General features: G+C 33.0%; 1 protein-coding gene across 6 annotated transcripts in view; it reads right to left on the bottom strand.

Annotated features, from left to right (window-relative positions):
- LOC124536018 overlaps nt 1–14,140 on the bottom strand; it is a 32,774-nt gene that overhangs the window by 3,745 nt on the left and 14,889 nt on the right. For 3 of the 6 annotated variants that reach the window (XM_047112394.1, XM_047112396.1, XM_047112395.1), the window contains 5 exons: nt 11,249–11,294; nt 2,271–2,496; nt 1,904–2,046; nt 477–542; nt 33–166 (listed from right to left, as the gene is read on the bottom strand). In XM_047112394.1, the coding sequence (XP_046968350.1) occupies nt 33–166; nt 477–542; nt 1,904–2,046; nt 2,271–2,496; nt 11,249–11,294 (615 nt within the window). The remainder of the gene's footprint in view (nt 1–32; nt 167–476; nt 543–1,903; nt 2,047–2,270; nt 2,497–11,248; nt 11,295–14,140) is intronic. The other 3 variants (XM_047112398.1, XM_047112397.1, XM_047112392.1) reach the window with 1 other exon arrangement.

Below are 14,140 nucleotides of genomic sequence, written 5' to 3'. Positions count from 1 at the left end.
TTAATTAGTATTAATATAAAATAAAGATTAACCTGTTCTAGTATATGTCTTCTTTCCAGTTCTTGACGATCGGGTCGACTCTGAATCTTAGCTTTAAGCAAATCTCCTGTTTTTGCTCTTTCCAATTGCATTCTTTGTTTAAAATACGCTGGGGGCGTTTTGAGCGCTGTAAGTAAGATAATGGATTAAGATATTGAAGACGTTCCAGTAATTAGCTTTTATTTTCTCGTACTTTATAATGACAAAAATGTTGATTTCTTTGCCAATCGGTTAGAAAATCTCATTAGCCGCGGCATTTAGCCCGTAAATAAAATTCCTCCGCCCACGCGCGAGCTGCGACGGGAGCGGAGCTGCGCAGGCGTTTGGGCGCCTAACCAAGACTCGTCATTTACATGATTAGTTGATTAGTAATTGTTCTGTTATAGTACCTTTTATTACCATATTGTTGATAGTAAAAGAGGAATTTGAACACTCACGCGGCATAATTCCTTGAGCCACCAACTGGTTGATCGGACGCCGCATCATTAACTTCACTTTTAACGCTGAAAAAACAAAACAATATATTTTGATTCGAAATATTAAGTTTAGATCATGCATACTATTTCATTATGTAGATTGTAGACTTTTCCTCAATAAAATCGACATGGTAAACAAGTAGCTTTTCCTGTTTATTTGTACTGTAACTGTAATATTTAAATCTTAAATAAATTACAACCATGGACACGGTAGCGTAAGCCACGCGGCTTTTTTTTCCCTAAAAAGTGTTTAATAGCTGACCCAAGGAATAAATAAGAGCTATGACGAACCAGAACCAGGTGACGAACTTTGACGTAACATGCACATAACATGCAGTAATCTGGCCGATGCGTCGTCTTGATCGATACGTCGATCGATACATTACGATAGTATTGATATAGATGGAAAATGGGCGTGGGCGCATACAGAACTATATTCTTGTTTGCTGTAGACGAGTAAAGAGTAGAGAGACGGGCGGACATCGTTGGCAAAGTGCCAATATAAATAAACACTGCACAAGGAAACTAGTGTTATGCCGCGACCGTATTACAGACGAAACATTCACTACCAGTGGGCCGAATATTGTGGGTTACTGGGCGTTAACATTCGCTTCGATTGCCTTTAGCATTCGTTCATTAAAATGTTTCGGTCTTTCGAACCTAAGCATTCTGTGGGAATTTATATAAAATGACGTAAATAGCGAACGAAATATATTATTTGATAATTTAACGATGTCATTAGAGTAGCTTTTCAGCTAGTTTATTTTTCCTGAAATCATGATATATTGTGTTATAAACATTTTTATTGCCTTTCGTAAAAATGACGTTAAATAAATGTAAGAAAATATATTAAAAACTACGGCGTCCATTTAGTCATTCGATTATGTCACGTGAGTTTTAATATAGAGTTTAATGTGTACGAGACGGTAGTGACGGAGAAACGGCTTGTTTATTGGCGATGCACGCGCAGACAGGCGGAGGCGCAAGTACGGCCGGATGTGAACGTTGCGCGCCGCATTCTGATGCGTATATCGCAGAAAACTTGATAAATGCTACATGAAGATAACCAGCTACGATATTTTATGAGCAAATTTTACTTTTTTCCCGGATACTGAATGCAATTTATAGTCTTTATTTAATGGCTTATATAAGGCAGTCGTCCGAAGCTTTGCATAAAAACCATTACATAATCCAGTAAAAATGTTACTCATTTATGTAATTACTTAAAAATCGACATCTAATCTACTAGACTGCCAATCGTAAAGTCTACTAGTTTATTAAACATAAAATTAATTTTTATATTTACTTAAATTGAAAGTCTTGCTCTTTTTCCTTAGTAAAACAATTCGATTATTCTAAGCGACCTTTCTGTTGTGCACAATACTTACATTCCTTATGTTTGCCCATGGCCGGTTGCAGCGGGCTGTCGTCCACGACGACCTTCGGGGGTGAGACTCGCGGCGGCGAGCTCGGCGGCTCGCTCGTGCCGCTACAACTCGCTTGACGACCGGCCATCTCCTCCGCACCCGAACTAAAATAATTGACTTATATTAATACATGTATTCATCGTAATTTTTTTTTTAATAAGCAATCGGTTGAGCTTTTGTCAACATACATTTTTCCATTCGTCCAGTCATCGTAACACAATTGTTTATAACCATACTTCATAACACGTTACCTTAAAATTGATAAGCTTAAAATGTTTAAGCTTAATGAGATCTTGATCTTGAGTTTTATTTTCAAAATATAATATACCTGAAGGTGTCGTCTTCAGGGGGCGTTGAGGGAGTTCGCGGCGAGGCGGGAGAGTGGGAGGGCGAAGCCGCACGACTACGCTCGGGGGCGCGTCGGGGCTGCTTGAACCACTCGGGATAAATTGCACTCAAAGTCTCTACTAGGTCGTGGTCCAGTGTCACACGCCACGATGCGCGACCCTCAGAGCCCTCCGACCCGCCGCCTCCGCCGCACGACGAACGGCTTTCTGAAATCATTTATAGATTACAATTTAAATTGTATTTTAAGTAAATTCATAAAAACGGTGTCCAGTGACACGAAATAGAAACGAATAATGTAGTCGAAGTAAAGTGTATCACCATCGGAAATTGGTAACGCAATTTGGATAGCGATAGGTGTGGTCTTGACGAATCGCTCCAATGAACCGCTCTCATTTATAAGTACGTAGGTACATATTTAACTGTCACAATAGGCGTATATAAAATGTATGCAGTAGAACAAAAGAAAATTCAAAGACTGATTGCCAAAAATTGTTTTATATATTAAAAGCTATCGATTCCGACCACGCACAACTTAAATTAGGTATTTACCACGTCAATTTTTATATTGATCGTGTTTTTAAGTAGTTGGTACTCAAGTGTTAGGTATAAAAAGTAGCTTGTCTTTCCTTGGGATTCAGGCTTACTTCACATCATCATCAAATTCGGTACAGTGGTTTGGCCGTGAAAGCGTAACAGACAGTTTCTTTCGCGTTTATAATATTAGTATAGATTGTTAAAGAATAAAATCAGCTTGGAGCCGTCATAGTCACGTATTCGTTTATTCAAATAACGTGCGATATCACTTTTAGTCCAGAAAACATTTAGTTAATATGCTATGACTGATCTATAAAATATATAAGAAGATAAATGCTAGTGCGTTTTCTTACAATTATTACATACAAAGTTTGCTTTTATCTTTTATAGTTTTGGCAGCGTTCGTTAGAAAAACACTGTGCAAAACAATTTTCTATCCGACTACCACTAGTCATATAGCATTTGCGGGCCTTAGAGCACACGACAATATGGGGCCCTGTTTAGTGACGTAGCTTAATGGATAAATTGCGGCGACAAATTAAGAAAAAAATAAGGCCAGTCCGTAAATAACCATATTTTTTCTCTACGAATGATACAACAAATTTCGTCGGGGACTCTCACGATTATTCGGGCCCCGTGTTCCATGTAATTTCGGTAAAGACGTCATGAAGTTAGAAGCATCGTCTAGAATATATCAAACATATGCAATCGATAAGGTATCTGCATAAATCCAGAAAACAACACATTCAAAATTAATTTGTTTAATAAAATGATTAATTTAAAAACAGAGAAGTATAGTACACAACTATGCCATTCTTTGATCTCAGATGTATTGTTAGGCTAGAACGTAAATCAGCATTATTTTGCGGATTGGTATACGAGATAAATAAAAGTAATCAAAAGCGGAGGCGAGTTATGCAACATTAGTATCTTTATCTAACTAATTCTACTTATGGTGTCATAAAAACGTCATATTGCTTTGAAAATGTTTTATATCATTTTTTGAATGAAAACATGTATATAATATAGCATCACCTATTCTTTAGTTTATATATATCATTATGCATGAAACAATCTTCAGGTTTATTTTTTATTTATTTCATATAAATAGGCAAAAAGAAAATTCATAGCAATTGTATTTAGTCACCACCAGTAAACATTGGCACTGAGAAAATTATTATCAAATCTTTACGTCGTCAATGCACCTATAGTCTTGGAAAATGAGATAGGTATAACATCTTATTTTCCCTTGTGCCCGAACTGAGAGTGAATCGCGCCAAAAGATACACAATAATAAGTATTGCTATTTGGCGGTAGAATATGTAACGAGTACATGGTTAAACTGCGAATGCGACTTGCTGAATTTTTTTGTCAACCTTGAGATAACAAACACTGTTTTCTGGGATTAATAGGAAACAGTTTACATAAACATAATTCGGAATATCCTATTTATAGTTTACAAAAGGTTAATGTAATGAACAAATGTAAACGATTCCTACATAATCTGAAAGATAGTAATTAATTACACTATGAAAATCGTGGTAAACTTTGCTGGATTGTGCATAAATTAAACCAACATGCATTTTTACAACCATTAATAATTATATAAATAAAATAATAACAGGTCGTGACTAGTCGTTGTACATACAGTCTCTGTATAATGTTAGGTGTAATTGAAATCTTGATATTCTGTTCAATGTACTAAACGCACACATTTTTATATATCTCTCTATATTAACACTATTATTATGTTAAATCGGAAAAGTGAAGCATTACGGAATATTTTTATTTAGCAGTATCGCGTTATAAATATATATTGTCGGAAATAAATAAATCATGTGAGCTCAATATGAGTTATGTGTTATAAAATTAAAATTTATGTAAACAAATTCTCACCGAACCCAATAACAAAATATAATATGATTAAGACATAACTCTATTGCTCTATTTTTACCGATGCACCGAAGGTTATAATTAATTAAATTATATAATTATTATTGTTTCGTTACAAATACGCCACAATGAGTAAAGAGACTGCTCTTTTTATATGAACATTAAATAAATAACTAATGTAACGTTTCGCGTATGACATATACGAGTCAATGCAAGTGAACATGTGTATTTTTTTTAAAACAATAACAACGCTGTCTTCAAAAGGGCTATTAGAAAAAATACAATAAAACATATTTTTTCGTATAATACTCATACATATATATATATATATATATATATATATATATATAGTGTTAATTCCAGTATTGTGTGATAAAATACAATGTCAAATTATCTTTGAGTTGACTGCGTGTGGTGTCACTATTAAAATGTTCCAGGTGATCGTATATTTCCGGGTTAGTTTTTTATGGTTATTGAATACGTTTAGTAATATTGTATATTCATAACAGTTCCTAAATATTAATTTGTATGTATATAAAGGTACAAATTACTGGATAACTAAGACGAATTCTAATAAAATTCTCGATCATTATTCTTCAAACATAATTTGCTTGCGTACTTAATATGCAATTAATATATATTCGGTTATATTATTACAAATATATCACTGGTTTTAAATTTTTGATTCTATAACTTTTGATTTCGTTTACGGTACAAGCTCAGAATACAACGGAGTGCAATTTAGTATGGGATGTATCACGATATCCTGTGATTGATCTTCCTTGAACACTGAATAGAGATGTCTGGTGCTGATTCTTTTTCGTTCCTTATTCCTTCTACATTTACTTCAAATTCTTTTATAAGTTTTTTTTTCTAACTAACTAACGCTAATATTAAAAAAAGCCTGCCTCCGGTTGTCTACCTCAATGTCTTGTATAAAATGTTCAATACAATATTTTAAAGTTTACAAACATTATATTTAAATAATTTTAATGTTATCTTTCAGACGATTACAATATACGAAGGATGAATGCAACTGGCCTTGGCAGTTGTTACACAAGACCAGTAAGACATAAATCATGTTTTACACTTCTTAAAATGTTACAGATTACAATTTTGTAAACAAACTGGCGCACGTGCGTACGGCCGCTGAGTCGCTGACTCATTGCGAAGTTAGTGTTGATTATAATGGCAGATGTACTTAATCTTTGCCAATTGATATTTAAATGCTTTTTAAATATTTATATTTTTATGCTACATTTACGTCCTTTAAGTAAGAGCATTTTATTTAAAATTTGTTTTAGTCTGGCGTTACATATTTTAGTAGCTACGTTAAACGAAATTACTAAAATATTAATAATACTGTTTAAAAAGTCGATACACTTGACATTGCATTTAAACATGAACGGCTATTATTTCCAAGTTTTTGTTTGCGTATGACAACATGTTTTATCTAAGTATATCCATAAAATACAAAGCTATTGACTTACTCGAAACGATTAGTTCTCTAATTAAAATGGTTTTTTTTTTTTATATAACCGTGTAAGGGGTTATAATTGACAAATCATGTTGTGATTTCATTTTAAATAAGTTAAATATCAGAAAGAACTACGTAAATATAAATAAATTGCACGCATTTATTTACTTTACGAATACTAGTATATCCCTAAAATCGACCACGCTCTGAAAAATACCTATCAGTTTTTATTTTTGTACTTATTTTTCGCTTTTCTAATGACGCTTGTATCTTGATAACGACATTTAGTCATGTCTTATGATGCACTTGGCACTCAAAAAGTACTCTCATTTTCGGTTTTTAGTCGGTAATTCGAAAAAAGTTTAGGTAACTAAAAAATTCAGTCAGCAATGCGTGTTTACAACAAAAAAGTTGCCAATTTCCCTTTCGCGAGGACAGCTTTATGAATGTACACCGATACATTACGTGGCACTGATTTGTCACTTGTGAGTCTTGTTACCATCTTCCCACACACATTACGTTTTAATCATCAAATATATTTATTCATAACTAACTGATTGGACTCACTATTTATATCCATATTTGAAACGACAATTGCGTTACTATAACTTATATATACCTAAATTAATATCGAATGAATTTTCCTTTATGACTCGTTTGAATATTTTTAAGAATAGAATCGAATCCACATCTACAGTTTGGCCTTCTACTCACTTACCTAAATATAAGCAATGCTTTTATCGATGCCAAATCTATTTTTTGCCTTTTCTAAGTGCATTCGTTCAAATACTTCTTTAATATTTTTTATAACATTCGAGTAAAATGTCTAACGTATATTTAATGATAAGTAAAAGTGTTATACGTCATTTTAAATCAAAAAACTTTGAATAAAGCTTATGGTGTTGTCGATTCGTGGAATTATTTAATATACGGAAATGGTAATTTAATGTTCATTATACAACTACAATTGTCATAATATATGTACTTTAATGGTAGCTTATAGCATTCATACTTAAACGGTAATACCCTGTTTGGATTGTTAAATGGCGCCGTGGTCTGCATATCATACGTTGTCAGGTTTCGACGTCATCATCAATGCTTGTATTACCATTAAATAATAGAGTTATTCATTTAAATTTAGCATATTAAATAAAAGAAACAGATCAAACAATATGATTATTTTTATGATTTTAAAAGATGAAAAGATAATTTAAATCAAGAACATATATATGTACATATGGTAAAAAAAATGATATACGATTTACAGCATATTATAATTTTAAGGAAAAGGAAATATACAAAATAAATAGCTGTTTGTCATCGTGTGTGAACCATCAAGTACGTCAATCAAAATGTCAACGTCTAAACAGACGCAGGCGCCGCGCCGTTCTAGATCAGTTCAAAATTCGTGCGTTACGTGTACATACAATTTGCTCATATTCATATTAAATCGAAAACCGTATTTGAACTGAGTTTATATAAACATTTTTAGAAATAAAAGTTTCATAATCAGCTAATACACAAACATAATTCTACTACTTAAATAAATATATATTACATCTGTCTTAAGGTTTAAACACGACTTGGTAAATTTAGATGCTCTTTACATGAGTAAAAAGTATAATGTAAACATTTTTTATTGAAAGTTTACTTAGAAGGCCTATGACGTGGTGTTTGTCCCACATTTAAACTTTCAATATCTAGTAGACACAAAGGCTAGGTCAGTTACAATATCACAATCTTCCGAGAAACGAACGTTTGTGGAAGGCTACATGGGTTACGTCACGTGTGCACGCGGCACTGACCACGTGGGCGCCCGCCCACAACCTGGCTACACTTGTTTATTACTTCCCATTACCATATCCCACTCACCTAGTCACCAGTCTTTAGAGGTTAAGGATGTAATGAGTTCCGTTTCATTTGTAAATTATTAGTACACGGGCGCGTTCGATTTCGCGATTATATATGGCTATAAATCACCAACCGTTTGATATATTATATACCTAAACGAATGTAATTAATAAAACAGACTTGTATATACATACTGCTATCATGATGCGAGTAGAATATGAAAGTTAATAACGGTAAAGCGTTATTCTCGACAATTGTAATAAATATATAGACAGATACAGTTTCAATTTTTTAGAAGTCGTTTTTGTACAATAATCTAAATTTTATCATTACAGTAGAATATATTCAATTCAAACTTGATGAAGTAGATAGTAAATATACAGTATAGTAAATTTGATAGCTTAGTGAAAGGGGGAAGGTGAGCTATATCTGCAAAACAAATGTAATTGTAAGCAATAAAAATATTACGATCTTATAGATTATGGAAGTCAGGACAGTTGTTGTTTGTTACACTTTCATTAAACAACAATGGTCTCGTCAGTTCACAGCGTTAAGCTAAATATGATTTGTGGGACAAATCTCGAAAACAACAGGCGAGTGACCTCGTTCCGCGCAATGCCCGCTGCTAGACTTGTCGCTCAGATACACAAGTAAAAACAGCATCTTTACCATGAACACTTATTCGCTGTGAAATGTGTCTTAAAATTATTTCAGATTTAAATGAAAGATTGTCGAGTGACCTATATTCTCTAGAAAATATCGTAGCGGCTTCACGATTAAAATAAACTCTAATTAAAACTGAATGTGTAACCAAAAATGCACACATTAAATGTAGCGGGATTCCGAATTCGCAAAACCAAGAATGATAAATTACTTACATTTACATATTACCTATATCGTTAATCGGAATGATAGACAGCAGTTCAGAGACGGGCTGCCTGTTGCACAACACAATATAGATTTGGCTTTCTGCGCTAGGCTAAATTCGGATCTCAATTGACTTTGTAAGCCGATGAATGAATCGCAAGCAGCACTAAGCGTGTAGAACACATTTTAATAAATTATTTTGTTTTATGACAACATATTAATAATACTTTAAATTTAAATTGAATTATATAAATAAAAAAAATCGTTTAAAAATTAAGGAATTTATATTGCTTCTTAATCGCGATACAGAAATTCTAACGTACGAGTATGTAGGTTTATAAGTTTCCTATGTTTACGGTCGTAACTGCACCGAGCATCTTCAAACTGTACTGATTATGATATATTTGCATACGAAACAGCCATCTAAACAAGATGGTATTGTATTGAAAGACAGCTTAGAATAATTCGTAGCTGAAACCATAACGGAGTGATGACGTAAAAGGATGTTTTCAGCGAGTCGGCAACAGCGGCCGTCTGTTTATCGTCGGAAAACAGTTAGAGCTACACCCAGATTTGCCTATACCGAAATGCAGCTGTAAAAACACACAAAATTACTCCACTTCTAGCATTCGCAATAAATGTACATAGTGTGATAGCTCGGCCGTTACGCAACTGGCGGCATGCGGCGCCCACGTAAATGGAAACGAAACAACAGATTATAAACAAAGAAAAACTTCAACATATTTTCTTAATATATCACACGAGAAAGATTTATAATCAGTGATAGAACAGTGTTTAACGGTCGAGCATGTAACTATTATTATTACATGATAATCGTGCACCTGTGCTAACCTCACGTGATACAAAACTAGATTACAAGGATTTTAAATACTCAACGGCTGTAATACTTTGTAACTTTATTTTTCCAACATGATATTTATTTAATACCTTACTAATATAAACATTTTTCCTTATAGCTATATCGCTGTTACGTGAATAGTCTAATCTAATGGATCTGAATTGAATGCACGTCTTTGGAATGGTTTCTATTCGAGCATTAATTTAATATTTAGTGCAATATTCTGAGGTATTTACTTCGGTGTCATATGTAAATGGTATATTACGAATTATACGTATATTATGGTATATTCAGAACTATTCATAATATTCTTTTAGAGTTTAGTGTTGTATGGGTATTGAATAAGTAATTACCGTCAATTAATCGACTTCAAAGTATTTTTTTAATTTTCGTTTATAGACTTCTAAAAATATAAAAATCTTTTATAAACTTAAGACAAATAAACGGCCACTGCGCAACTTTTTTTATCGTAATTTAAATCGATTTTGAATGCCAACAGTGTTAAAATTCCACAAAAATAATGACTCGATGTTGTCATCTAATTTAAGAGAAAAGAGAAGTTACATAATATAAAAAGAAAAAAAATGTTCAATATCATTCTCTCACCCACTATATATTTAGTCAATAAAGTATTAGTTTCTCCCACGTCTGTTATGATAATATATTATGTCCTTGACTTTGCCATCGTATTATTCTGTATATTCTAAAATAATATTAATTTTGTAGTCATAACGGCAGCTATATTAGTGGTTTAATATTGTACGCAATTCTTAGCCTCTGCGTCTACGTCTATTGGTAAAAATACTAAAATATTTCCTGGTCGCGGACCACTGTCTATTTCAACTAAATTATGTGCGAGTGCAATAAAAATAATTTACTGCTTGGTTTATATCTAAGAATACATATATGAGTATTTATGTTATTAATATACACGAAAGAGTTATTTTTCATGGATTTGGTGTTCCGAAATAATATATAAAAGATTTTACACAATTTTATATCATATAACATACAAAGGGGTTCCTTTGTACATGGTTATGTAACTGAAATGTTGAGTACCAACTGGACAACAGGATGATAAGATAATTAGAATGTAAGAAAACCAATGACATCGATTATAACAAACCATCGTTAGATACCAGTAAAAGAAAAATTACCTACTACTAAGTTTTATAAAGAGCTGATCGTACCAATACTGTACTTATAATTCTGATTTGGGAAGATTATGAAGAAGATATCAATATTGAATATAAAAAGTCAAGTCGGGTAATTTGCATTTCAACAATAAATTATATTGGTTTACATACATAGTAAGGAATAATTAAATTATCCATAGAAGTCGTGTTAAGATCTAAAGGGTAAAATGTAGAAAATGTGTACTGGCTTTATTAATATGTAACCATTTGATTCGAAATTGTTGCCGTTTATATTTACATATTTGATATTAAAAATTTATACATAAAATCATACACCTAACCTGAGACTTTCAATATCTTCATTTCAATTCCTTTATGAGTAAAGGCCTGGAACAGAAAGACGAAAAATGTTAGTAAAAATTTATATTTGTTTTGAACATGCCAACTACGTAAATTAAGTGCATAAATTTATAAACAAAATAAAATAAAGCGTGTTAGTATTCATCTACTGGAGTAACATAATAATCAACCTCTAATATTATAATATTCGAGTAGCATAGAGAAATAAAGAAAGGAAGTTGAAGCACAATTTTGGCCTTCCCAAGCAGCTATACGTGTCCCAAGGTAAACGCGGCTTAACTATCACTGGCAAGTCTGGCAGCTGAACAGATCTAGCAACGTAATTATTTTAAAAACTCATAAATTTGACTATTTTTCACTCAGGACAAAAAGCAATGGGTGGCACAATAAAATTCACTTTTTGGCAGCATTTAAAACGATGTCGCGATTACAAAGAAACAAATTGCTAAATTATACGTCAACCTGTTAAAGAATTTTAATTTGTAAAATACCACTTTAGTCCTTCATTTTCTAAAACGTTTGCACAAAGCATTAGTAAACATTTTAGAAAATAATCTTACCTCTTATTATTTATAGGAATAACATTAAGACATCTTGATGCTACGAATAGGCATAACGAGATTTATTTGCAACTGGCTGCAATTATCATCAATCAGGTTACTAGGCAGTTTATATATATTTTTTATATCGTCATCATATAAATTATACCATATACGTTTACATAAGCACCTTTACCTAAATAAATAGCATTGTACATTAAGATGCATAAATATACAATATTTATTTTACACATAAGGTTGCAGAATGTTGGTCTACTTCGTCGATTGTTTGATCGTATAATGTTGTTATATTAATTAATTAAAATCATATTAGGAAATGGAATTAGCGAACATTGAATTTATCAACAAAGTTCTGTTATATTAAGATAGACGATATAAATAAATCTTTTAATTTATAATTATGTACTAATATTCGGGTACAGGTGCAAATCTCAGATTAGCCCTTTGCGCAGGTGATGAGTACAGGCACACAAATACTCTTCATTGCTTCACTCTTTCCGTTGGGAAAAAAATGAAAATCGGCGAGACGCTGGATTAGATAGAAAGATTCAATGAACGTTATTGTCCGGCTCGCAATTTGAACCGAGGACCTCGGGATCATCATAAACCCTCTTTAGATGATTCGAAGATTTCGTATTTGTTTTTATGAAACTGGCGTATGATGGCATTTTTTTCCTTAGAGATAAGCTGCTAAGATTTCTTTGAAACAGTATCGTTCCACGTTAAAGATGGTCGCACGTGATGCTTTCCATTCATCTGTCTTACTGTTCGTGTGGTACGAATCCTCACGCTTTGGCATTGTGCCGCGGGACGATACGATACAATGGCAAGCTATTAACTATTTGCATTGATTTCATAAAAAAAAAAAAAACTGAAAAAATTAAGCTATCGCTCATAATATTTTGACCATTGGTCAAATGGTACTGAACAAAGTTCAGTCACTTGTGACAATCCTTCCTATTGACACAAAAAGTGTTGTTATAAAAATAGATGATACATAAAAGTTGTACGATAAACGTATATAAGCTAGTCGGCTGGGTGGGACATGCGAATAACAAACGAGCAAAGCGAGTTCTGTTTTAGGTCAACGTTGAACATACCAAACGGGTCGCTCGGACGCTTCCGGGGTTCTATTTCTGAACTTCATCAAAACGACGCCTTGGAGTATTGCACTGTCGAGTTTTGCGACTATTGCCATTATAAATCTTTGATTACTTTGATCTATACCTTTGACCTAAAGATAAGGGGGAAACCCATAGAATTTTCATATATCAAAGAACATTATTAGGTGCCTAGAACAAATTCTTATTATTGAAAGATTTTTAGATGATATTGATATTTTTAATAGTACTGTTTCATGAATTGCATTTTATTCGGTCTTTAATTGTTTCTTTCATCATTTTCCATTTAAAGTTACTTGTTAGGAAATAATGTACTGGTAACCAAAAAATAAGGTTAAGTTAGGGGATAGATCCGGCACAGATTGCGGAAGCGGTCAAACGAATTTCGCGGATCGGGTACAGCCCGTTTCTGTCGGTCGTCGTCTCCACTTCTATCTAAATAAGGAGCAAAAGTTCAACGGCCGCCCTCACCGACGAGGAAGAAAGCGCCTAAGAGATGTGACCAGTCATAATCTAACAATCAAATTTAATTCTAATGATTTTATTTTTAAAATATTAAATATATATAATATTGTGTATAATGACCGTAGGTTATTAGTAATCTTCCTTTAGTTTGTTTCTACAACTGATTTTTCAATTATACTAATGGAGTCTTCATTTTTTTTTATAAAGCGTAAAGTTCCTCTTTGTAGAAGTAATACACGTGGCACAAAATGAGTATGTGATAAATTAGGTCAGTATACCTGTCATCTGAGGTGTTTTCTTGACGTGTATTTAATTTTCGTAGAAAATTAGTCTAAATTTCAAACGACTGGTGGAATACTTTCGCTCGGCCGAAGGATTGTGATGACGTAGCACCTTGGCAAGCGTGAAAGCTTGAGACAGGAATTGCGTAAAGGTGTCGTGAACGCTTCATTCGAATGCCTAAAAACTTTTCGTGACATCGATAATACAGAAATACTATTAGCGTCGGTCAACAGCGTCGAAAATAACCGGAGAACATTCAAAACATGGTCATTATTATCAGTACTCTGTTCGTGTAGAAATAAATACGATATGATGTTTAGAAATTGGAATATTACCAATTATTTTACATTTGTGTCATTTCCATGAACATCGGACGTATCGTCTGACAAAGTAAACGAGCAGCGAAGAAGAAACAGAAAAACATCCATGTATTTACAATCCCAAA

This window comes from Vanessa cardui, chromosome 16 (assembly GCF_905220365.1).
Source record: "Vanessa cardui chromosome 16, ilVanCard2.1, whole genome shotgun sequence".
Lineage (NCBI taxonomy): Eukaryota > Metazoa > Arthropoda > Insecta > Lepidoptera > Nymphalidae > Vanessa > Vanessa cardui.
Note: the sequence above shows the minus strand (reverse complement) of the source record. Positions and strands in the feature narration are given on the sequence as shown.